The 25,998-nt window shown below is 42.8% G+C and overlaps 1 protein-coding gene across 1 annotated transcript; it reads left to right on the top strand.

The window, feature by feature from the left end:
- Window positions 1-406: 406 nt before the first annotated feature.
- On the top strand, window positions 407-25,997 carry il17rd (interleukin 17 receptor D). Its single transcript, XM_041033476.1, has 16 exons — window positions 407-531; window positions 13,115-13,169; window positions 16,387-16,509; window positions 18,711-18,829; window positions 19,160-19,280; window positions 19,900-19,944; window positions 20,440-20,591; window positions 20,908-20,973; window positions 21,238-21,292; window positions 21,504-21,614; window positions 22,109-22,293; window positions 22,445-22,560; window positions 22,891-23,151; window positions 24,346-24,951; window positions 25,281-25,573; window positions 25,774-25,997. Exons 1-16 carry the CDS (start codon window positions 412-414, stop codon window positions 25,887-25,889), a joined length of 2,544 nt encoding a protein of 847 aa, XP_040889410.1. The 5' UTR covers window positions 407-411; the 3' UTR covers window positions 25,890-25,997.
- The last annotated feature ends 1 nt before the right edge of the window (window position 25,998 follows it).

Genomic DNA, 25,998 nt, shown 5'->3' with positions numbered 1-25,998 from the left:
TAAGTCCTTTGAGGCATGTGATCTGTAATATTATATAAACTAAATTTGACTTGACTTTTTCACTATAACAGTTTATTATTAAGGAAAACAACTGTCTAGTAGTTATTAAGCGGTGCACATTTCTGACAAATTTCCGATTAATCAGAAAATGCAGACCCTAATAATTTGCAGTGAGCCTTTGTCCTTCTAGTGTCCCTGGGGCTCTGGGGCCATTTCCCCTCCCCGTTTGTAATCCAGCCCTGCTTTTGAAGAAGTGAGGACCGGACAAAGTGCTCTCACCTTCAAGGTTTAAAATTGAAAGTGGTCCTCACAAAGATAGTGAACACAGACACACACACACCCTGACGGACGCACGCGCACACCTCCTCCTCTCCTCTCTCGCTCTCAGAGTTGTCCAGACTTGAGGGAGGAATGGCGGAACCTCGGAGTTTCTTCATCTCTCTCGCCGGGTTGTTTCTGGTTTTATATTTTTCTTGTGGATCTACGACTCCAGGCAACAAGAGGTCAAACCAGGAGCGATGCGGTTTCAAGGTAAAAAGCAAAACAAAGCACAAAATTATACCTTAACCGTGTTGTTCTAACGACATTTAGCGAAAACTGCTGCTGCTGCGTCGTCTCAAGTCTGCAAGAAAGTTTAGTTTTTTTGGTGGTCCGTTCCGTCTGTTTCTGTTTTCTGTCACTTCTTTTTGTTTTACTAAACTAGCAAATGAAATGAACTTAAGTTTTAAGATACAACTTTGTTCAGACGGTCTTTAGTCCGCACTGTTTGGCGTCAGTCACGCTACCTTTCTTACCTGTCTGCGGATCTGGAGCTCCGGTTCGGCAGCTCTTTACGTAAAGACCAAACTCCTATTTAAAAAGTGCAAATTTAAAGATTATTCGTTTATAGCAAATTTACAAACGAACAATAAGTCTTTTCTGAATAAGTACAGTTCCCTACTGAATTTGGCACATGTGTAATATACCAAACAGAACTTCTTTAACTGGTTCACACCGTTCCCTGTCTCCTAAATCGACGCTAACAACTACCGTGATGGGAGAGTATAGCGAGTGACTATGGTAAACTTCACAAAAATGCGAATGATATTTTGTGTTGAATCTATGCCGAATTTTAAAATGACTTCCAAATCTCATGTTTATGTGATGTAATTGCTTTGGAAACATACATTTTGAGATATCAGCTTGTTTAAACTGTAATAAGACAAGATACACATTTATTTAATCCACGCAGATAATTCAGAGTCGTTAACAGAGTCATTAAATCAGAATAGTCGCGGTCCTGTCCTACCTGTCCTGTGTGGGGACGTAGACGTGTCGTTCAAACCAAACTCCTTTCAAGAAAAGGGTAATTAAAAGTTTCATCCATTTGCAGCAAATCTTCATATCTTTACTGTATTTTTCTGCATCTGGTACGCATGTGGTTACATTTGGCATAAATACAAACCACCAAAGAGCACGCAATTGCAAAGAAAACCTTAAGTACAATCGGCAAGGTGGAGCGTTACTTTTTCAGTCCAAAATAGACCAGAGGATCAGTGGTTAAGCCATAAATTTAAGTGAAACAGCTTCTACTTGGATTGCAGAGGGTTAACACACAGAGCTTCCATTTCTTTCCCTGTGAGTTTTGTGGTTTAGGTGAATTGCAGGTAGTAAAGCTGATTTCCTGCCTTTTGTGTGTTTGGATAAAAAACATTTGATGTGGAAAACAGGGATATGTGAACTGGCCCTCTGCCTCCACACTGCTGTCCTGCTTTTTACTGCTTTCACAGTAGCTTTGCTTCTGGCCATGAATTAATCAGTTTTTGATTATTTTGTAAACATAGGGCTGCAACTAACAATTATTATTTTCTTTATTGATTAATTTGCTTATTTTATTGACTTTATTGTTTAGTTTATAAAATGTCACAAAACTGAAAAATATCTGTAGTTTCAGATTATTTTTCTAACAACTGATGACTGATCTTTAATGACGCAAACGTCATGTTTGTGCATCCTGACTTCAGTGTGACGTTTGGAGGTGCTCATGCAGACAGTGGTGGGATGTACTGTCTATCTGCTGTCATGGTTTACCTGGGTCCACAGTCTTGACCAGACCTCTGAATATTCATTGTTTTCAGAGTTTTTAACCTACACGTCACTGAACGCTTAGCACTCATGTTACCTTTGTCACTGAGACAAGTGGAGTTGATGTTGCTCCCAGTAATAACTGTAGGGTTACAGGTCGCCACAATAACCACACAGTAATCCTATAGTCACTGAAGTAACCAGTCATTACCCCTTATTTGACCGAAGCTGAGAAGTGTGGTGTTGGTCTCAGGTGAGGTCACCTGTGTGTAGATAAAAGCTGGATTGATTAGTTGATGACTCGAAAAAGGTTTGACACTAAAAAAGTTTTTAACTTTGTATGTGTGTGAGCGCACATGCTCTACAGGTTTTAATTTTCCTGTGTTGATAGATGACTCCTACCTGCCTTTGATGGTCTGTGTGTGTGTGTGTTATCCTAGTTTCCTCTCTCTGGCTTTGAAGTGTTTTCTACAGGAAGCTTCACACTGTTTACTCTGAAGAAACATTCCTTCCTGCAGCACCACCCCCCCCCCACCCAAACACACACACACACACACACACACACACACACACACACACACACACACACACACACACACACGCACGCACAGCCACCTCCCCCCTCTCTCCCAGCTTCCCCTCTCTTTTCAGAAACACACACATCAAAGGCTGCGTGATGGGGGTGTGAGGACCTGCTATTCTACAGGTGTGAGGTTATTAGAGCTCTGTGTGTGTGTGTGTGTGTGAGACTGACCCATAAATGCTCTGCTAGTTTTACATGCCTGCATCATGTTTGAAAAGGGCACTTATTTAGTCGACTGGAAAAAAAAATCTGCAACTGTTTTGATGACTGATTAATAATTTAAGTAATTTGTTAAAGAAAATATTTGTCTTGCTTTAGCTTCCTTCTCAAATGTGGCAATTTGATAGTTTTCTTTGTCATATATGACACTGAACGTATTAACTGAATATCTTGTTGTGACAGGACATCTTAAGACACCACCTAGGGCTTTAAGAATTTATGATAGCCATTTTCCATTCATTTCTGACATTTTGTAGACCAAATAATCAACTGAGAAAACAGTAAATTCATTGATAATGAAAATCAGCAGTAGCTCAACCCTAATATAGATTTTTTTTTTCAAATTCTAGTCCCTGGAAAATACATAAGCTTTATTATGATACCAAAATAATACTTTTTTCTTAATACATAATACATTACAATAAATAATACACCTTATTATGCTTCTCTAAAAATTTTTTTGTTGTAGTTTTTTGTTTGGTTTTTTGAGTAGTACATGACAATTTAAGAGCAACAATTTAAAATTAACTTATTTCCTATTTCCTTCTTCAGAGGCTAAACTTTTAAGATGTTTGCAGGAAGTTAAACTTTCAATTTAGTAAATTATAAGTTTTAGTCAGAATTTCAGTCCGTGTTCAGACTGATGTCAGCACTGCATGAAAAAACGCTGCCCCATCATTCAGTTTAATGAGGGATCTGTGTTGACTCAGTGGGGATGGATAGACAGTGTCTTCTGCCATGGAAAGGTTGAACACAACACAAAGCATTGTGGTAAATTGCCCTGATAAACATTCCTGGTAAAGTTCCTGTGAACAGTGTATTTATGCTGCTACTTCGTGACTGTTGCACTTGAAGATAAAATTTTTGTCTGCTTGATAACTTTTACAGAATTGTGTCTTTTCCTGTTTTGCATTTCTTTGTCTCATCTGTACCTGAAACAACACGTCCACGAAGACATCGTCCATTCACTGTTTTTCAGTGCGGGGCTGTTTTCACTTTGGGTGTTGTGATCGTTCCTTTCATCTTACCACAGCAGGACGATGCTTTAACTCTGACTGCTCTCTGTTCTGCACATGTTCATTTTTTTTAATACTCTGCAAACACTAACATGCGACAGTAGAACATACAAACCTAATACATACATAGATATATATAAGCATTTCCAGTTATTCCATGTTTAAAGTGACGCATTTAGCATCTTATTTTTTCTTCCCAAACATTATCGAGCCACAGCACTTCTGTGTTTCTGCAGCTTTTTTTTGCTGCTAGAAATAAATCTTTTGCCAGGAATCTGTCTCCTCAGTTTTCCCTAGATACATCACATATGGAAAGGTACATGCTATAATGTCTTTTATGGTTGCATTTACAAAGTCTGGGACAATAGTTTACTCTGGGAAACATGAGCGCAGGGCTGCAAACTAATGACCGTTTCCATTATCAGCTAATTTGCAGAGTATTTTTTCGATTAATCAGTTAGTCTGTAATGTGTCCGAAAAATAATTTTAAAATGTCAGTTACAGTCCAAGGTTTTTTTTTTTTTGACAAACAGTCCAAGACCCAGAGATATTTAATTTACAGTGATATAAAACAGAGAAAAGCAGGACATCTCTGTATTCGAGAACCTGAAAACAGCAACTTATTTGCATTTTTCCTGGAAAAAAAAACTTAAATGATTGGTTAATCATGAAAAAATAGTTGCAAAGTATTTTTACACAGTGCAACTTGACCATTGACAGTTCGGTCAGAGATTTGTATGTGTTAGTAGCAGGTATTGTCGCCTTGATCCGCTTGTCTCAAGCAGAGATGAGGAGCAGGTTAAGCTCACTTCTCTCTAACTCTACGCCCCCTGTTTTTTTTTTCATTTTCAAACTTATAGACTTCAAACCCAACCGATGCTGACTCAAGTCACTTGATCGCTTTATCAGACTTCACACACCTCCCCTGGGAGCCACAAAAGACTTCATACCACTTTTTTTCCCCCCACATATGCAGTAGTATTCCCCAGGACCTGTAAACAGACTTGAAAGTGCAAAGTCAATGGAATTTCCCTTTAAGTGTCTACATGGACAAATAATCAGGTTTCTCCAAAAGATTTGCAGCTGTGTTAGAAACAGGATTCATTTAATCTCTGAACCTGATGGAGGAAACTGTTTCTTTTTTGCTGGATGTTTCAGGTTAGTGCAGAAGGCCAGAGCGATGATTGAGATGATTTAGGTCCATGTAAACTCTCTGTCTCTGGTTAAACACATCTGCTTAAGTCATCACATCTGTCTCAGCGGAGGAAGACGCACCAGGAAATCTCTGTTCCGCTCTGTGTTCTTCATCCCTCTCTCTCTCTCACACTCCCCTCATTTTAAAGCAGGTTTCCACTCTCTAACCATGTATCCCATCATCCTCCAGAGCTCCGGTGTGTTTTTGGCATCAGAGAGCCTCAGAGGGGCGCCACGGATGGGTGTGCGCCCGCTGTAAAGCACGTGTGATTAATGGTTTTCTGGAGAGTGAATCAGGCAGAGGACGGAGGATCGATGCTTGACCTTCACCTCTTACATAAAACATCTCAGGGAAATATTTCTTCATTGTCGTCCTCCTAAGTTTTCTAGGGAAATGAGATTTTAGGCTCAAGCGATTCATATTAAAGATAAACTGTTTCCTGTAGCCTTCAGCAACAAAATCAGGGGAAAGAATGAAGGTGCCTTTTTTATGTCCATATGAAAATATTGCTGATGTTTAAATTGATTAATGATCACAATGAAAATTTGTAAGATAGAGTGTTTGGAGAGATACAGAGGCGACCTTGAGGAGTCTTTATCTCCATGTTTTTTGCCCACATTTGTGGAATATATCACTGAAAGCTTGCTCTGTGGGTTTGGAAGGTGGCCCTGAATATGTTGTAGGTTGACCGGATTGGATTCATAGCAGCTAGAATGGATTCAGATGATTTCTTTCTTATGTTTGCTGCTTCATCTGTAGATCAGATTCACTTGGTCTTATTTTGGGTTATTTAACACACGTACAAATAGAAAACAGCAGCGGTTAAAGCTGCAGTTGTAGCTACTTGTTGACCTACAAAGGCAGCAGCTCAAAAGTCGTGAACTCATAGTGGGGCTGCTGTGTTTGAGCTCTGTCCTAACTCTGCTTGTCAACTCAAGCCGCTGGCTCTCGGGTGGATTGATGACTAGTTCACTAGCTTAGAAGATACTGCACAAAGTTCGGACTTGGGGTTGTTCTGGATGTTATGTTATTGAAGTAGACCAGCTAGGCCAGACTCATCCTGGGTGAAGGATTGCTGTGAGAGGGTTGCGTGTTTCTGGCTCGTGCCAACGCTCGCACACCTTTTGGTTGCAGTCTTTGGCGGGGCTCAGGTGGTAACTGTAGGTCCAGATCACATGACTCTGTCCTCTGTTTTTCAGATTAGACCCTCACACACTGATCACGCACAGTGCTGTCTACTGCCCGAAGCCAGTTTCCGTCCTTTCAAAGGAAGTCAGAGTTTGTCCTGATCCTCTCTCTGGAAAAAGAGGAGAGAGAACAGACTGCTTTTAAAGAACAAACTGCCACAGCAGGAGTGCAGTAACTCCTCCTGGGCGAGGAGGAGGAGGAGGAGGAGGAGGAGGAGGAGGAGGAGGAGGAGGAGTTGTGATGAGGAACAGGGTTGGTGGGGGGGTCATTGAGGAGCAGTCATGCAGGAGGAGGAAGCTGCAGGTTTTGTTCCTGTGGTGGGAAATCTCTGGTTGGCTGCTCCCACTCACACATGCAGTTTTTCTCAGAGTTTGCATTGTTGCACCTCGCTTTTGTTTCCAGCTTTTTTTTTTTTTTTTTTTTTCTTCCTGGACTTGTTCCTCTGGAGCTTTAGAGCTGAGGTCAGATGTGGTTTTATTTTTCTACCCAGCAGCAAATCCACAGATCCACAGATCAAATCAAACACACAAATAGAAATTAAATCTGACCACATCTGGTCACCTCAAATGCTTTAGACACACTAACATGCCAGGACATGTTCTACTTCCACCGATAAATGTAATCAGTGATCATTAGTGTGATCACCAGTGTGGGTTGTTACTGTATGTAGCAAAGTAATTTTGTATTTTAACCTGCTTAGCATGTCTGTGTCTAATTTTGCAAAATGCACACAAAGAACTAATTAAGAATGACACGCTGTCACACATTTATCTACAAATTATTTAAGGGTTCACTGTGTTTATGACTATAGCTATAAGTGTAGGCTGATATTCTTACACATCCTTGCACCCATCTTCTGCTGAAGGAGCATCCATTCAGGTGGTGGTTGCACAGATTTTGACAGACCTGGGCTTTTACTCATTTTGGTCGCATTCACATCATATAATTTAAACCATGATTATGAGTGGAAAACAACATAATCTCAGCCTCCGACTTGTTAAGGACCGCACACGTGTCACTTGTGGCAGTTACATAAAAATAAAATCCTTTATTGACACCAATATAATCGATTTAGCTAATTTTATAGCAACTGGACGCCGTTTGCGTCTGATTTCACTCGCTAGCAAACTGCTGCAAAAATGTAACACAGCGGGAAGTCATGAATTGTATGAATTGTGTTGCATGAATGCAGCATCGGCAGGGTGAAGCTCCGTTCGGTTTCTGCGAATGCTCGTTTTGTTGAACAGCTCACGTGTTCTTATTGACTGACACAGCTGGGAAAAAGTGGTTAAATCAAATCTGAGCAGCTGATTATCATATGTTAGCGTTTTTGAAAAGCTTAATTTTGAAATGGAGAAAACAGGAGGGGGCGAGGGCCGTCAGAGTGGACTGCAGGTCTCCGCCTGCCTCAGAAACACATTTTTCTCCTGTGATGTTGATGCATCACATGTTCAGATCTGATAGAGTCACTTTAGCTTCACTTGAGTATTAGATTCATTAAAAGCGCATTAGACACACAGAGCAGAGACCTGCAGCAGCACAACAGGACTCAATGCAACCTTAGTAGACCACATTTAACTTTGACTCAGGGTTCTGGTTACTAGCAACTGATTGGACCCCAGAGACATTGTGTTGTACTAGAAAGTTAATCTCCCTAAAATACACGCACACAGATATTTCAGTGCAGCCACGTTGTCCCATATGGCAGTGTTTGTAAGAGACAGGAAGACATTAAGAGGAACAGGGCTGAGTTTTTAGCCTTGAGGCCTTTGCAGGAACAAGACCCTCATCAGTTTAACACACACACACACATACACACACACACACACCCAACCACACAGCGTTAATGTGAGGTTCTTTGTGGCAATTTGACTAAATTATCGTGTTTTTAAGAATAAAAGTAAGTTTTAAGTTCTGTTGGACGATAACCGGTACCTTTTAGCGCTCCATCAAATCAGAAATTGGTGCATTTGCATGAAATATATTTTACAGGAAGCTTGGTGACTGGTGGGGCTTGTTGGCTAAATATTTTGGCTGGTAAGCCAGGGGGGGTGGGTTATGGTGGAAAAGATCTAGTTCATACAACATGTTGTGTGCCCATGTCGGAAATCAAGTGTTTGTAGCTGTTGCGAGTGGCCACACTGGACCACACTTAACATGCGGTGTGTTTAAAGGGATGGTCACGGATAGCACAACTTTGTTTAACAAGCAAACAAGCAAAATCCAAAGTATGTCCTCACATCTCTGTCCAATGTTAAACAAACTGCAGACAGCTATTTTAGACTAGACTGTCCACGGTCTGACAACCTTCACCGGTGCTTGTTTCATCAAATTTAGAACACGCACGCTACAATTTCCAACGTGAGATCATTTCCTCTGCGGTTAATTTTGAGATGTTTCACTTGTCAAAACAAACACCACACCTGCGACCCATGCATGAGAAATTGGGAGTCTCATAGGATTTTCAAATGTGTCTGGAATTTGTAAATGACAATCATTTGTGAAGTGTGACGCAGCTACCGTATGCGATTGCATATGGTAGCTGCGTCACGTTTGCTTATGTAAACCTACAAGCAAACACTGCTAGCAAAGTGCCTGCTGAACGAGCGTCAGAATCACTGAAATGAGATCAAATGTAGCATCATGACAAATGAGGAAGTGCAATGAATGTTATAATTTAATAACATGAACGTGAGGGAGTGAATTCAGTGTTATTTTATTTGTTTATTTAACAGGGACAGTGCATAGCTCTCAGCCATGCCAGAGTTAGCTACCAGCTAAAGCAGCAAACCAGCAGTTTGCAGGGACCTGAATACCAAAACGGTATTCTGTATTCTGATTATGGTGGAGCCATAGCTGCTAACATCTCAGTAGGCAATTACATGCTCGTGCCAGCAGTAGCTCACTAACCAGAGAATAAGGTACTTCAAGAGACATTTTTATTCGGGCTGCAGCTAACCACCATTAATCTGCTGATTATTTTGTCAGTGAATTGTTTTGTCTAAAAAAATGTGGTCTGTGGAAAAAGTGAAAAAAAAAACTTGTTAATTAATTCCCTTCAGCCCAAGGTGGTATCCGTAGACATGTATGTTGTCCAAGCCAAACATTGAGACAAAGAAAAGCATAAAATGCTCACATTTAAACACATTTTTGGGATTTTTGCTTTAAAAATGACAAACGATTATTCAGTTGTCAAAATAGTTGCGGGTTAATTTGCTATCTATCAACATTTGAGTTCACTGAGTAATCAGCAGTTCTAGTTTTCACCATGAACTCCTGTCTGACAGCTGACCACAGCCCATGCCTCTTCTCTTTTATAGAGCAGATTATACTCGAGCAGTGCATAGTTTTATAAAACTGGATGGAAGTCTGAACATTTGGCCCTGAGCTGGCTGAACTACAGCAGGAAGGACATCTGCGAGTCCTGGCGAGGGCTAGGTATCATTTAAAATGCTTTAATACTGGTGCTAAAATGATTTCCATCAGAGTTTCACTTCCAAAACAATGCTTTTTTTTTTTTTTTTTAATAACTTCCGGCAATAAATAGAAGCAGGTTTTTCTCCAGAAAATCTTTTTCCCTTTAACAAAAGTTCTAAAATGTTAGTCTAAACACAAACAGCTGTTTGCATTTCAAATAAAATACAGCCTGTGATTTAACTCAGGAACTGTCAGATCAAATAACAAGTTAACAAGATTATGAATCTTTGGTGCTGTGCATATACTCATTTTCTACCTGAAAAGTACTGAAGCTCAATACCCAGCTCTAATCCTGGGTATCCGAACAGAGCTTTTCTAGCTGTTTGTACCTCAGCTCATGAGAGTATGTTGATTAAGGGTCAACTGTGAGTGAGTCCCATGTTCTCTGTCCCACATCTGGAACTGGTCTGGTCGCCCCAAACAAAATGAGGGAGAGGAGAAGTCTGCTACATGAACCTTGAAAGCTGTAATTGAAGGAGTTCCTGTTTAATCAGGTTCCTCCTTCTCTTCTTCCCTCCTTCCTTCCTTTCTTCCTTCCTTCCTTCCCTACAGGCCTGGTGATTACGCCTCCCATCATCCCCCATTCCCCCCTCTGAGTCCTTTTTTTCTCTATTCTCCCTTTCTGGCGTCCTTTCCTTCCTCCATGCATCCTTTTATCCCTTCTTCTCCCTTTTTCTTTCCTTCCCTCCAGCTCTGTGATTAATTACTGTTGATGTTCAGCTAACTGAGCCTGCAATTAGCTATCTGATTACCACAGGAACTGAATATATATGTGTGTGTGTGTGTGTGTGTGTGTGTGTTATTGGGGATTCCCAAGGGGAATTCTGCTCTCGTTGCGAAGTTTGAGTTTTTGTGTTTATATATATTTGTAGATCACGTCTGCTTTTTGTTGTCGTTTTTAAAAGTGAATTGTGGCACAGAGTTTAACCTGCAACGTTTCCCAAACACTCAGTGTGTGTGTGCTGACTGTGTGTTGGGTCTCCAACAGCTGCTCTTCAGTTCTCTTGAACTATTCTTTTATTTTCTTTCTTTTTACTTCTTTTCTTTGTAGTTGTTTACTGATGTGACTCAGTCTGCTCAGGCCTCAGGGGGAGTGTGTGTGTGTGTGTTTGTGTGAGTGTGTGGGGACTATAATGATTATTACTAGTGAGAAACACCTGGCAACAGGAAGGAAGAAAAATCTCTTTCTCTGTCTGTTTAAAAAATTGTTGGCCGTGAAGTATGACGGTTTGGCTCGTGGTGTTGTGCGGTGGTAGAAAAATTGCTTAAATTCTGAAATTAAATCTAAAATGTCCCTTTATACCGTGCAATTTGGGGCGGCCTGAGACCTAAGCTGGCAGTCGTGAGAGAAATGAGATAAAATCTGTGGTTGTGGCTCCAGAACGTTGGTCCTAGATCTTACAGCGAGACACATTCTCACTATGCTGACATTCAGCCGGCTCACCGGGTTCAGAATTAGGTCTGCAGCTCTCAACGTGTCAGTCAGACGAGCTGTATTTGAATAGACAAGCTTTAAATGTCATTAATGCAGTCAGAGCTGGTTGAGTCAGTGTGAGCAACAACTACAAATGTCAAATGCTGATGGAGAGCCGACTGCAGTGAAGACAACATGAAGCACGTTGAAGAACAGCTCCGTGACCTGCTCACCTTTACATTTATTCTCCTCCCTATCATATCATCCTCAGGTATCTCTAGAAAACTGTGTGTACACCTGGCCTGAAGTGACACATTCTCACTGCACATTCTTCTTTTACAAATACCAGTTCATGTGTGGGGAAATGGTGTAGGCCTGGTTTTCAGATTGCTGGTAATTGCTGTGTGGGGCTACACAGATTCACTGATGCCATGTGTAGACAGACAACAGCACTGCATGAAGAAATCCTCAACTCTCATTCATTTGAATGAGGCCGCTTCCTTGATGCAGCAGGGGGCCAGACACAAAAGGACTCCAGGAAATAAACTCTTGGTCGTCCTACGTAAAAGTGGAACCTGGCTCAGCTTTTGCGGTGCACATTCATATTTCTTCAGTATTAGCCAGTGACTGTACACATGATTCTAATGTCCTTGTCTGTGCAGATGATATAGGTCCACGTTTTTTTTTTTTAACCAACATAAAAGTTGTACCAGTACCAACTTTTCTGGGGGCAGGGTAGTTTCCCAGTGCAACCAGTCAGGAAGTCTGCATTTTTTTTTTGTGCTGTCAGTGAAAAGCTTCCCTTGATTTTAATTAGCCTCCCATTTCATGCTGCCAGCGGGACAGAACCTCTTAGGGTCAAAGGTCAGCACTGGAGACAAACCGAAGGCAAAATATATAATTACTTGGAAGATAATTGGATAGACCTGTGTGTGTGTGTGTGTGTCTTTCTAAGGTTCTTTAGGACATTTTTGGAAAGTGAAGACATTTTGTTCTCTCCTCGCTCCTTCAAAGGGCTTTTTGATGGTTAAGACCCGGTTTTAGGGTCTGTGTGAGTGTTTGTGTTAAGGGCTAGGGAAACGTATTATGTCAATGAGGGTCTTCACAAGTATACATGTATAATTACAAACGTGTGTGCATAGAGGGGTTGTTGAGGTACAGTTGCTGCTAACAAGCATGGCACACCTTCTGCAACGCACACACACACACACACACACACAGTAGGGGGTCTGTCTGATTGGTTTCAGGTGTGTGTGCGTGTGTTTGTGGGGTGGCTGTTGTGTGTGACCACAGTCTGACACCTCTGTAACAAGCCTGTGTGTGTGTGTGTGTGTGTTGCATAGCAGGGCAACATGAAAACAGGGTCAGAGCTGTAAAACGTCCCTGCTCAAACAGCCGAGGCTGAAACACGCCTCGTGAGAATCCATGTCTTTGTCGTCTTTGTGCAGGGTTGCAGAGAAAGGGATTCTGGGTAACCGTAGCTCACAAGGGAGGTGATGTTCACACCTCAGCTTATCTCAGTACTCATCATGTGCTACTGTATCCGCTGTCCTTTGTGTTATATGGAGCTGCTGGGTGGAGCTCGGAGGGATATCCAATAAATGCAGAACCAAGCAGATCAAATTTTTTTTTGCTTTGTAATTTTTTTTTTTTGGTGACTCTGTAAACTTTCTGTAGTGCCAGCTTTTACTCCAGGAATACCGAATCCATGTGATTTTTTGCTGGAGCATTTCCACTGCTGACACCACCCGATGGAGCCTGGTGTCTTATTACCGTCAAGTTGCTGTAGCAGAAAGAACTAAAGCGCTTCCTTCTCCAGTTAGTTACCTACTGTGCTTAGTGCTCAGGCGCTTACAAATACTGAATTCACTCCTTCATACTAATATTGTTAAATCACTGCATTTATTTTTTTATTTTTTTATTTTTTTCATGTTATGTGATGGCTGTCTCTCTCTCAGGTGCAGTCGGGGGCAGACGGAGGTCGCAGGTTGGCCGTCACCTTCAGAGCTGACAGTGAGTTTTTCTGTTACTCTGTAAATCTGAATAATCCGACTGTTTCTGTGGTTTACCTTGATTTCCCAGGTGCTGGAGCCCTGTTGTCTTTTGGTAAATGCTCAGATGGCGGCACGATTCCATGTAGCATAATGTTTTGGCATCAAACTCATAACAGTAAAACTTCATCTTCATGCAAGTGGTTGGGTGTGGGTATTGTGGTGATGCCCGTCAGTCCCTGTCCATGTCCAACATTTAGGTCCCTGATGTTTCTCCGCAAAGCTAAGTCGCAGTGTCGTAACATTTTCTGTGGAAGTTCATTTTCTTCTGAATGTAAATCAGATAAAATCAATCACATAGTTTGATCAGACCCCAAAATCAGTTTCTATTTTCTGTCATGTTACCTAGCCTAAAAATCTGAAAGCCCCTTCACACCCTTCATCACACCCCCATCATCCTCTTACTTCCCCCCACCATCCTCCTCCTCCTCCTCCTCTTCTTCTTTTGTTCTTTTCTCTCTAAAAGTCAAGTTCCTGAGCCGTGGCTGATCCCTGCCTCCTGCCTTTGTCCGTGACCATGAGCGAAAAGTACTACTTTTAGATTCCTCTCTGTGTGTTTGTGTGTGTGTGTGCGTGTGCGTGTGTGTTTGCAGTTGTCAGCTGTCAGCAAATCCTCATATCAAACTATATATTTTACAATTTTAAAAGAGCACCAGGAAATCTAATCATGAAATTCACAAAGATTCCCAGCCTCGCTCTCGACAGAGCGGTTATGCTAAGCTAAGAAAACCGTCTGCTGACTGTAGCTTCATATTTACCCGTACAGACAGGAGAGAGGTAGTGATCTTCGTAACAAACTCTTAGCAAGAAATCAAATAAGTGTATTTCTCAAAATGTCAAACTATGCCTTCAGATACACCATATTGTTGTTACTGTTCAGTGATAGCAGACAGTTGTTTTCTCTGAGTCTCCCAGGGAATTTAAAGTTTCAGCGGCTGCCGCAACTCATTTTCCATACAAAAGCAATTCATTTCCATTTAATCTAAGCTTAATACGCATTATGTCGCCAATAATCTGGAGGTCAGGGGTCAGAAGGTCATCTGACTGAAACGATGATGCATCCTCTTTTTAAGAACTGATGAAATAAGAAAAAAAAGCGCTGAATCCCACACAGTTTAAGCCAAAGTAAAGCACGGAGGTGTTTTAGCATGACAATCAGAACCAGCTCATTGTGTGTGGGTACTGAGGTGTGTGTGTGTCTGTGTGTGTGTGTTAAAGGAGTGACACACCTCACTGCTTCCTTTCCTGTGAACCTCCAGCTGTTGGAGGATGGAGCAGACTGAGTTTTCTTCTTCTGTCTCTGGCTCTTGTTTGCGGTGATGTAACCGGGAATATAAAGCAGGGTGACCTTTGACCTGCAGTTGGTCATGAAGGGAAAACGATGAGATCAGCACATTTTAACACATAAGACTGGATCTCTTATGGTCCCCACTTTTGACACGGTAGCCCCGACGCGTAGTCAGATTTTTGAGGAGGCGCCCGTCAGGTAAGTGTAGCCTACGGGGTAACTTTGGAGCCTACACGTATGCCGCCATTGGTGCAGCATAGACTATCATCACAGAAGCATAAATCCAGTTTAGCCCATGAATGTCTAAGCCTTATGGGAAATTGTGTTTGTTAAAAATCAAAAACACTGAATATTCCAGTTTCACTTCGGCTCTCTGTTAATCCGACACAGAAAAAAAAGTCTCCAGCAAATTTTACAACATTTTGTTTTGTTCAAAACCACAACAATGCAGAAAGAAGCTTAATATTATTAAATATGATGGCTACAACATAAAGTTTCAGTATAGCTAATTTATCCAGGAGACAGAATCACACTTTGAAGGATGACGATGAGGAGCTCTCCCTCCACAAAGAGCTTTATTATGAAAGGAGATGAAAACACAGATCGAAGCACATAAAGAAGAAGAGAACCCCTTTCCTTTATTCATCTTCCAGGATCTTTGGAAAAGAGCAAGAGAAAGAGGAGGAGAAGAAGAAGGGTGGCGAAGAAGAGGGTGAGAACTAAGGATGAAGGTCCTCCTCTTCATCCAGCAGTGAACTTCTCCTTTGACCCTCATATCCCTCTTTTATCCTCCTCTTCCTCCTCCTCTTTGTCTCATAAAGAAACTCTGAAGACAAAGAGGAGGGAAGGAGGAAGAAGAGCAACAAGCTGCGACGCTTTCCCTCCTCATTACATCCTATAGAAGAGCTTTTTGATTGAGGTGGAGGAAGAGGAGCGACCAGCCGTGACCTTCTCCTTGAGCCCTGAACATGACCCCTCTTTGAGGAGCTTGATCTGGCGAGAGGAAGAGGAGCAATGACTCGTGTCGTATCCCATGCTCTCCTAACCTCCTCTCAGTCACTTCCATCCTTCCTTATCTTCTCTCCTCTGTCCTATCTTCCTCTTCCTCCTCCTCCTCACCTCAGTCCTCTCCATCAATAGGTGGCTGGCAGGAGGAAAGAGGAGCAGTCAGTCGTGTCTGAGCTCACGCCCCTTTTCTTTCTGCATCCTAAGTCCATCTTTTCTCTTCCGATCCCGCTCGGTTCATGGCTGGCTGCTCCTCCTCCTCCTCCTCCTCCTCCTCCTCCTCCTCCTCCTCCTCCTCCTCTGCCCTTACAACATATTTGTCTTTCACAAGGTAACACAAGAGAAATGTTGGGAACATGAGGAGGTGGGATAAGTGAAGGTGTGGTTTATAAAAATAGGAACAGCAGGTCTGTGCTCATGTACCTGTGACTGCTGGGGAATCTGGATTATTCCTCAGTTTATATGCACTTGCACAAAAAATGAGCACAAAGTTAAAGTCAAGTTTCTGTGTCCTCAGATTTTCACATTTTGACTCACCCTGGGGGAGTTTCTTCAAATTTGGGACAAACATCCAAACAGCCACTCTCAGCTTTTGACAAGACATTTGAAGACATCATCAAGTTGTGATTTGACATTTCTTAGACCAAACGATTAATCGATTAATCACAGAAATAACCTTCAAATTTATCAGTTAATGAAAATAATCATTATATTGAGCCCCTTAAGTCACATGACATACTCTCATTACTATATGAGAGAAATGAACTGAAAGAACTGTTGTTAAGTAAAGCAGTAATGTGAGTTAAAATATATAATAATTTGTCATATGTGCTGTTGTTGATCTCTCTCTTTCTGTCTGTCTCTGTCCATGTCTCTTACCCTGCAGACTGTTCATTAAACTACCCACTGGGGAAACATGTGATCCACCAAGTCACCAATGTCTCCTTCAGCCATTTGGCCTGTGAGGATCAGGCCGCTGTGGTTGTTCACTGGTCTGCGAGTCCATTAGGTAACTGTGTCCCTTTACATGTCTGTTTACCTGTTTTCCTGTCTGTTTACCTGTTTACCCATCTGTTTTCCTGTTTATCCATCTGTTTACATGTTCAATTGTGTGTCCATGTGGTGTCTCACAAGATTCTTCAGAGAAACAGATTTAAACTGAGAAGAGGGAAAGTGAGGGAGGAGGAAAGTAGAAGTAAAACTTTCAAAGTGCTCAAATCTGTAAGATTACCCTGCTGTGTGTGTGTGTGTGTGTGTGTGTGTCCGTCCCTTTGATCAGCCCCAGAGAAAGAGAGAGAGAGAGAGAGAGAGAGGATCACATCTCACACAACAATACTACGATTTGACCGTGAAGGAATGTGTGTTGGTGCATGTGCTCAGTGTAAGGTGAACCTCTCTCGCTCTCTCCTTCTCTCTCTCTCTCTCTCTCTCTCTCTCTCTCTCTCTCTCTCTCACTGTGACAATACTGCCTGTTGTTTTCTCACATAGCGACAGAAATGCCACATGTGAACATCTACCTGTGAAACGTCCTCCAGGACACCTATTTCCAGCTGAAGACTGGAAATAGGTGTCCTGGTCTGATGAATCTGGATTTCCGCGGAGGCTACAGATGGTAGGGTCAGAACTTGGCAGAACAGCATGAATCTAAAGACCCAACCTGCCTTATGTCAGCAGTCCAGGCTGTGGGTTCACTTTCCCTTTATGGGCACAGTTTACCATCGAGATCAGTGAACTTCAGTGGCTTCCTTAGTCACCAGACATGAATCCAGTAGAACAGCTTTGGGCTGTGGTAGGACAGGAGGTTGGCAGCATGAATGTGAAGATGATAAATCTGCAGAAATGATGTGATTCAGTCATGTCAACATGGAGGACCAGAGAGGTTCAGCTGATTTTAAACAGCGCTAAGAGTTTACAGTCATGATAGTGGTTCTTAACACAAAGTTCATCTGAAGCTGATGGGAATGTCAATATATTTGCAGTTATTTGGTCCTAAACTAAAGCTGAAACGATAAAAACACCTGTAACAAATTTCATAGCAGTCCATGTAATAGTTGCTAAGTCTGTAGAAGTAAAACACCAAAGAGAAAACAAGGGGAAGCTTGTATGCATGTGACGAGAGTGAAAGATATTTCCGTTTATTATTAATTTTTACAGATGAGCACAAGTAGAAAAATGCGCTTGCATTGTGCCTGTTTACCAGCTGAAGAAGGCTCAGGCGAAACACCTCCACATGTTCAACAGTTTAAACCAAGTAAAAGGAAGTATCTAATCGTTGTGGGTGAGACCTGCCTTTAGTATGGCTGATAACAGATACTTTAAATCAAGGCTGGAACATGTAGGTACCACCAGAAATTCCTCTGAAAGGCAGGCGGAAAAAAAAACCACAGCACAAACCTGCCGTCACACTACAGCTGTTGTTAAAATGCAAAAACATCCTCGTCTGTCCTCGACTCTGCAGGAGGGGCAGAGAGGAGGGAGGGGGCGGTGTTCAGAAATGTGCCTCAAGACAGAAAACCTGTTCTGCTGCTCTCTCCCTCCCTCTCTCTCTCTCTCTCTCTCTCTCTCTCTCTCTCTCTCTCTCTCTCTCTCTCTCTCTCTCTTTCCCTAATAAGAAAAATGTGTCCTATGGATGTAAAGATGTAATTACAACACACACATGTTTTTAAACAGTGGAGAGGAACAAGGGAACAAGGAGAGGGGAGGAAAGAAAATGAGGAGAGCAGGAAGCACAAACAAAAGAGGAAGGGAGGAAAAGAAATGAAACAAGGAGAGGAAATTTGGTGAGGAGAGAGGGAAAGAAAACAAGGAGAGGAAATGACAAAATGAAACAAGGCAAGGAAAAGAGGAAAGGAAAGAAAGAGAAGTGCCAGGGAGGAAATGGAACAAGGAGAGGAAAAGAGGGAAGGAAGTGAGAGGAGTAAAGGAAGGAAAGAAAATTAGAAGAGGAAAGAAAATGGTACAAGGAGAGGAGAAGAAGAAATTTGTAGAGAAGGGAAGAAAAGAAGATAAGAAAGGAAAGGAAACAAGGAAGGGACTGAAGTGAAGGAGACAGGAAGGGGATGAGAGGAGGCAGAGGGTGAGAAAAGGAAAAATAAGCAAATTTAATAATTTAGAGAAAAGGGAAGGAAATGAGGAGAGAAGGATGCATGTGGGTGATTGTTGGAGGACGGTGGGGCTGAACGTCTTGCTGTCCTCCCGCTGTCTCTGCAGGGATGGAGCACATTAAAGGCTTCAGAGTTTATCTGGAGGACAAGAATCCTGAAGGGAAACAGTGTCAACATCTCATCCTCAAAGACCCGCGACAGCTCAACTTCTCCTACAGGAACACGGTAGGACCAAAAACTGTGACAACGCAGCCTGGATTTTTACATACTAACCAGTCACATTAAACTAAGAAGGCAGGTGTTTGTCTGTCATCAGCACTCGCATGCTGTATGTATGGTGAAAGAATCATGGGTGGCTGTAAACAATCCCTTCCTCTGTGTGCTGGTCCGTGGAGTGATCCCTTCCTAACCTGACTCCAGTAAAAGAGATGGAAGGGACGAAATCCACAGTCCTCACTTCCCCGCTTGATGGGACCTGTTCACCTCTTCATGTTAATCTTGGGTCAGACTCTTTGCATTATTCACTAATGATTTATTATGACTTCCCTCACGCAGAGGCTGAGCAGTCAGCCGTTCAGCGGTTTGACGTTTGACACCGACTACATGGTCCGTGTTGTTCCTTTCCCAACCCTGATGAACGAGAGCTTCTTCCCTCCATCATTCCTCAGGACCAACTGTGAGTCCAGCACTGCCTTCATCCAAACAAGAACTATTACCCCAACAAGGTGTCAGGAGATTAATCTAGGAAGCTGCTATATGATTAATCGGGTTTGAAAAAATAGGATAAACAAAACTCATGAATACTGAACCGCTTTACCTCTTCAGGCATCTAAAAATTAAAATAAAGTTTTTTGTCACACCATAGTCAGATGGTACGACATCCTTGAATGTTCACTTCAGTTCAGATACACAGGCATTTCATTTGAAATTGTTAGAAAGAGTTGAAATACACAAATATCAACGGCAGTGACCGGTCCATAACTGACCAACAACATACAACCTGTGGTCTTAGTTTAGTTTACAGCAAATACCGGTACCGTGAAGAAACTGTTAGCTTAGCTCTGCAAAAGTAAAGATGAAGCCTTTAACAAGGTTTACTGAACTGCAGTGACTGCACGTAGCATCTCAGACGTCTTCACAGTCCTCTGCCAGGTCTGAGGTCTGCCTTTTATCTACTGTCAACAAAACTTGTACCTTTAAACGTGTCTGATCTTTGAACTGAGGATGAGGCTAAACAATGAGAACAGTAACAGAAGGTGACCAACTGTCTAACCTTTTCTGTGTGTGTGTTACAGCATGCGAAGTCCTCCTGGGATCAGACAACCTGGTTTGCAAACCATGTAAGTTCCTCAGCGTTGCCGTCATAACCAGAGCCATGTGTAGACAGAGTTAGTCCAAGCTTTGATTGTCCTGTTCTCAGAATAGTTAAATGTGAGTGATACGTTTCCACAAACTAATTTTAGGCCCAAAAGAGTCAACACAATTACATACGGTTTTAATCCAATCAGTACAATGAAGCTTGCTGCTATTCGAGTTATAAAGTTGTGTGTTCTATATTTCCGCACCCACCAGAACAAGAGAGGCCGGTGTAGATGTTTCACATTAAAAGCCTCCCAGGAAGGAGCGGGATTATGTTTGTCATCTTTGCCACGTCATCTGATCAAATACACTTTGAAATCATAATATACAACTCTCTCTCCCATTGAGTTGAACACTAACACTTAGACTTTATGGTCTCTTTTCTGCTGATAATCGTCTAACTCTGTAATTTTGAGTGCAAACAACTTGTTTCCTTGAGAGTGGAGGTTAAGATTCATTTCTGTCCGTCTGTACAGTCTGGAAGCCAAAGACCCTAAACGTCTCCCAGCTGGGGTCAAACCTCCACGTGGTGTTCGACCAGGCTCCGGCCTCCTTCGGCTTCCACTTCTACTACCTGTACTACAAACTGAGGCAGGACGGACCGTTCAGACTGCAGCGCTGCAAACCGGTAAGACTTATCTTTGTACACGATGTGTAAAACATCTGACCCAGCAGTGCGTTACAAATCCATGTGACAGACTAAGGTGCTTCTTCTGCATAGGTCCTGTGATCAGTGGAGGAGGTTGGAGGTTTAGGTTTGTTGTAGAAGCTCATTGAAAGGAAGATGAACTTCATTCCAGCTCTGAAAAAGAGCTGTGATTTTGCAGCCTCTTGTAATTTGTAAACTGTGTGAATTAATTTCTCACTTGTGATGTAAAAATGATGTTACCTGTAGTTTAACCTGAAGTTTATCAGTGTTTTAATAACAAGTTTACTGTGTGCAGGACATGAACCAGGCCAGAACTACATGTGTCCTCCAGGACGTCACTCCAGGAACCTACACTGTAGAGGTACATGAACGCAGCACAGGACTGAGCTTCTGTTGCACAACACAGTTTGACCATCAGACGAATCATCACAGTGCTGCTCGGCCGTCAGTTTGAACTGTTTAAACTGATTTTCACTGGATTCTCCTCTTCACCTTCTATACAGATAAAAAAAAAAAAAAAAAAAAACTTCTCCGGTTTCATATCAGTCTGTTCGTACGTTGAATCATTTTTCTCTCATCAGTTCCTCTGATTTGATTTATTGATCTTTCTTCTTCTCTGTGTCAGTTGAGAGACGACACTAACACGACCAGGAGGCAGACTCAGTACCACGTCAGCCAAGGTGAGACACACTCACGCATCATAAATGCCATGAATTCAAAAGCAACAGGACACACACTCTTTTCTGCTACCGTTACACTGTGGTTCAGGATTTCCATTGTCCCATAATAGATCACATTTATATACTTATATAGTTATGTACTCTTGCTTAAAGGACTATCAATAATCTGATTCTGTTGTCTCATGCTGGGTATGTTTGTTTCATCCTTCAGTCCACTCCCCCTGGGCGGGGCCTATCCGTGCCATGGCCATCACCGTGCCTCTGGTCATCATGTCGGCCTTCGCCACCCTCTTCACTGTCATGTGTCGTAAGAAACAGCAAGGTGAGCGCGCCGCACACCAGGTGTTAAATGAACATTACATCCTCATGGGGACTTTTAGTCGTGGTGATGCCCTGCAGGGTTCAAGGAGACTTCAGCAACCACTATTTAATGTAAAGCTGCAACAGTTAGTGAATCAGTCAGCAAACAGGAAATTCAGCAGCGACTGTTGATAATTGAAATGGTTGTTACAGACAGTGTTAAAGTACCAAATATTTTCTCTCAAATATATGGATTAGTTGCTTTTCTTTGTCATACATGATAGCAAACTAAATATATTTGTGTTTTAGACTGTAGAAATTAGAAGATGTCACTTTGCCGTCAAGAAAATAATCTTCATATTAATCGATAATGAAAATAATCCTTTGTGACAGATTATATTTAATGGATTTGGGAGCTGGGACTGAACTTTTGGTGCATTTACTGATTCTCCTTCACTTGAGATTTGACAGACATAACATTATTCTTATGTGTCCATTTGTCTTCTTTCCTGTTAGAAAACATTTACAGCCAGCTGGATGAGGAGAGCAGTGAGTCGTCCAATCACAGCGCGGCGTTGAACACGGAACGCCCGTGGCCTCGTCCCAAAGTCTTCATCTGCTACTCCAACAGAGACTGTCCCAAACACACCAGCGTCATCCAGAGCTTCGCCTACTTCCTGCAGGACTTTTGCAACTGTGAGGTGAGACAGTGATACACAAACCAACAAGTAACGCCTGGGTGATGAAGAGGAAAAATAATTTATAAAATGAACAAATGAAATGTCCTTTAAGTCAAAGTTCATAGTTTGAAAATTGGGTGTGGTTGTCCAATCCCTGTTCTCTTCTGCTCAGGTTGTGCTGGACCTGTGGGAACACCTGGAGATGTGTAAAGAGGGTCAGATGTCGTGGTTAAGCCGACAGCTGGACGAAGCTGACTTCATCATCACCGTCTGCTCCAAAGGCCTACGGTACTCTCCTGTGTTTCTGCTGGTAGTGCCTCCAGCTGCAGTTCCTCCAGTGGCCACTAGATGCTGCTAAAACACAGACACCGACTGCTTTGTTGTGAACATCCCCCAAATCCTATTTGAATTTCAATTTCCTCTTTCTTTTTCTCTTCCATCCTTCCTTCATACTTTCCTTATTTTTCTCTTTTTGTTTTATAAAACTTAAACTAAGACACAAAGACAAGATATTAAGTGCCACACACCTTTCTCTCTTCTGTTTCTGTTTCTGTTTTATTTTCTTCTTTACATTTTATTGTTCCTTTCATTCTAATCGGCTCAGTTCTCTTTTTGCAGCTACTACGTGGAGAAGAAGAGTCGTAGAGGGAAGACGCCAGTCAGTCGCCGTAGTAACAGTAGCAGCAGCAGCAGCAGCTCTCTGATTGGTGGATCTGGCAGTGACCTGTTTATAGTGGCCGTGGCCATGATTGCTGAAAAGCTGCGGCTGGCGAAGCAGAGCGAGGAGGGCGGGGCTCAGGAGCTGAACCGCTACATGACGGTTTACTTCGACTATTCGACGGAGAACGACATCCCCACCATGTTGAGTCTGGCTCCCAGGTAAACATCAGCCCTTCACTGACCATGTGACCGTTTTTGACACCAGTCGATTGATCATGAAAATAATAGGCTGTTTAATGTATAATGAAACTCACGATCACAGACTCATCAGCACAGTTAAGGACAAATCTTGATGCATGATGGCTCTGGCTTTCACATGTCGATAAAACAGATACAAGTGGTGAGAGCACACAGGCCTGAGGGGAAGATGAAAATTTACTGGACATGGTTCCATTAACCCGAACGCGCTGGGATCTGTTTGTTAAGAAGTCAGTGACTGTACTAAAATCCATGATAAAATTAGAAAAGAGCCTGTGTGCAAGAACATATGGCTGAATGCAATTAAAAGCAGAAGAAAAGTCAATAAAAAGCAAACGTGCATGGTTCTTATTTCCCTCCAAGCGCCTCGGTACAAAGTTTTAACAGAGTAGTTGTAGCGTCCTCCACTCCCCTCCTTGCCCTGTAGGGAAACTGTAAGAGATCCAACATGTCATGTGCTGCGTGTAAAATTTCAGATTTAACAACATGTTCAAATGTTAATTCTTTGCCAGAAGGATAAAATGAAACCTGATTGTTTTCTGGTTTAGAGGCCGGATATACTCACGGTTAAGGTCTTATAGTAACACAGATGTGTTCGCGTTTGTCAACACACACCGTTCAAGCAGTCATTCATTTTTAGGCTGTACGCACACACTGTGTAACAACGCTGTAGGATCAGCAGTGGACCGTGTGTGTTTGCAGTTAATCAGTGGGCTGATCACATCACATCAGTCAGGAGTTTAACTTCTCATCAGTATTTAAAGCTGATCAGCTTCACAGTTCTCACCGGAAACGTCCAATATTTGGATCAAGTAGCTGATGAAAAATAAAGTGAGATTTAATAGATTTAATAAAATGATATCGAACCCTCAACTCTAGGTTTAGAACAGGACAAAACTACTGATGTCAAAGTGGAAAATGTGTTGAAAATGATTTAGTTTTCGTTGAATGTAGTTTGTCCGTTTGGGCAACAGATGCAGTGAAACTGTTCACTTGCACCTTTTATTTCATGGCGTCTCATATCAGTTTCACAGCATTCAACAAATGACCTCCTGTACCAGAAGAAGCTGCTCTTCATTTTGATAATAGTTGAGACGGTGGGCGTGTGAAAACTCTGCCACCCAATCAGTTGATTGCTTTGTTTCCTGTGTTTAGGTTCAAGCTGATGGACCAGCTGCCTCAGCTCTTCAGTCGGCTCCACTCCAGTCAGTCCAGTTTGGCTGATCGTGAGCAGCAGCCTCTCAACGTCTCCAGGAGGAACTACTTCAGAAGTAAGTCCGGACGCTCGCTCTACGTTTCCATCTGCAACATGCACCAGCACATCAGCCAGAACCCCGACTGGTTCGAGAAACAGCCGACTGGTTCGGCAGCTGCAGCGGGTTCCTCGGTCTCGTCCGGCGTCTCTTCGAACCATTCTCCTCTCCCCGCCGTCCCGGCTCCAAGTCCTCCTCCAAAGCCTGCCTGCTCCTCCTCCTCCTCGTCTCAGCCTGAGCAGAGGTTTGACTCTGGCTTGGTGCTGAATGAAGTGGTGGTGAGGATGCCGTCGCTGGACGGTGGGAATGGAGTCCCGAGGAGGAACATGCTGCTGCTAGCTCCCGGCTCCAGTCCCAGCCTCAATGTTGGCTCCACCCACAGTCCCAGTCCTAGTCCTGGTCCCAGTCCTGGTCCATGTCCCAGCCCTGGTGCCTGTCCCAGTCCTGGTCTCTGTCCCAGTCCAGGCCTGCCGCACTGCTCTCTGTCCATGCTGGGGCCCACTTCAAGGTAAAGAAAGATTTTTATTGTTTTCCTGCAAGCATCAAAGCTGAAGTTAATTTTTTTAACTTCCTGAGTCGTATTTTGGTCTTTAGAGCACAGGTTTAAATTTTTCCAAGTGAATCTTGATGCAGAGAACTTCGTACGGCTGTTTGCTGCTGGTGTTGCTGGTGATTGAATTTGTATCAACTCACCATGAAACTTCTGTTTCTACACAGTTAAAATATCGATGCTTTTATTTGGTGTTGGTGAGTTTCAGTCCACTGAATCCGTGGTTGTAGTTTGGACTCCACAGCAGGTCGTTTGAGATCACTCATCACTCTTTTCTTCTCCTTCAGGTCCATTTCTGGAATATCTGGACTTTTACCTGAAGAATCTTCGTCGTCCTCCTCCTCCTCTTCCTCCTCCCCCTCTGCTCCCTCCATTCTCCAGGATGTGGTGTGCCCTGTCCCTGCCCTGGCAGAAGAAGGCCATCCCCTACCTCCAGAGGTCCCGCCTCCTCGTGATTCGGGCATCTACGACTCATCTGTCCCGTCCTCGGAGCTTTCCATTCCCCTAATGGAGGGCCTGTCACATGACCAGGCTGACTCCTCCTCCTTGGCTGACAGCGAATCATCCTCTTCAGGACTGGGTGCGGCTCGGCTGTTTGGCAAATACACAAGAAATGTTATAGAAATATCACTGTATGCCATTTTTCTGTGTTGTTATAATTTAATTTTGTCATGTGGCAAATTCTCCTCATCTCCTAACGTGACTGTTGAATAAAGGCAAACTAAGTGACTTTGTAAATTACCAGAACAGGTCGTTCACACCTGTCCGTTTGTCTTTCAGGTGACGAGGAGCCACCTGTTGTCGCGTCGCTCCGCTGCAGCACAGCCACAGTTTGTAAAGCTGAGCTGCACCACCATCACCACCTGGAGCACAGTGACGGACTTGCATCGTTGTAGGGGATGCCTCCAGCCAATCAGAAGAGGGCCAGCCCTGTCCATGTCGTCACGGGGCTAAAAAAAAAAACATGTTCTGGTCTTGGATCTGAATCCATTCTCAGAAATGCTG

The sequence above is a fragment of the Toxotes jaculatrix genome, chromosome 3 (assembly GCF_017976425.1).
Source record: "Toxotes jaculatrix isolate fToxJac2 chromosome 3, fToxJac2.pri, whole genome shotgun sequence".
In the NCBI taxonomy this organism is placed as follows: domain Eukaryota; kingdom Metazoa; phylum Chordata; class Actinopteri; family Toxotidae; genus Toxotes; species Toxotes jaculatrix.
This window is presented reverse-complemented; position numbering and strand designations above follow the sequence as displayed.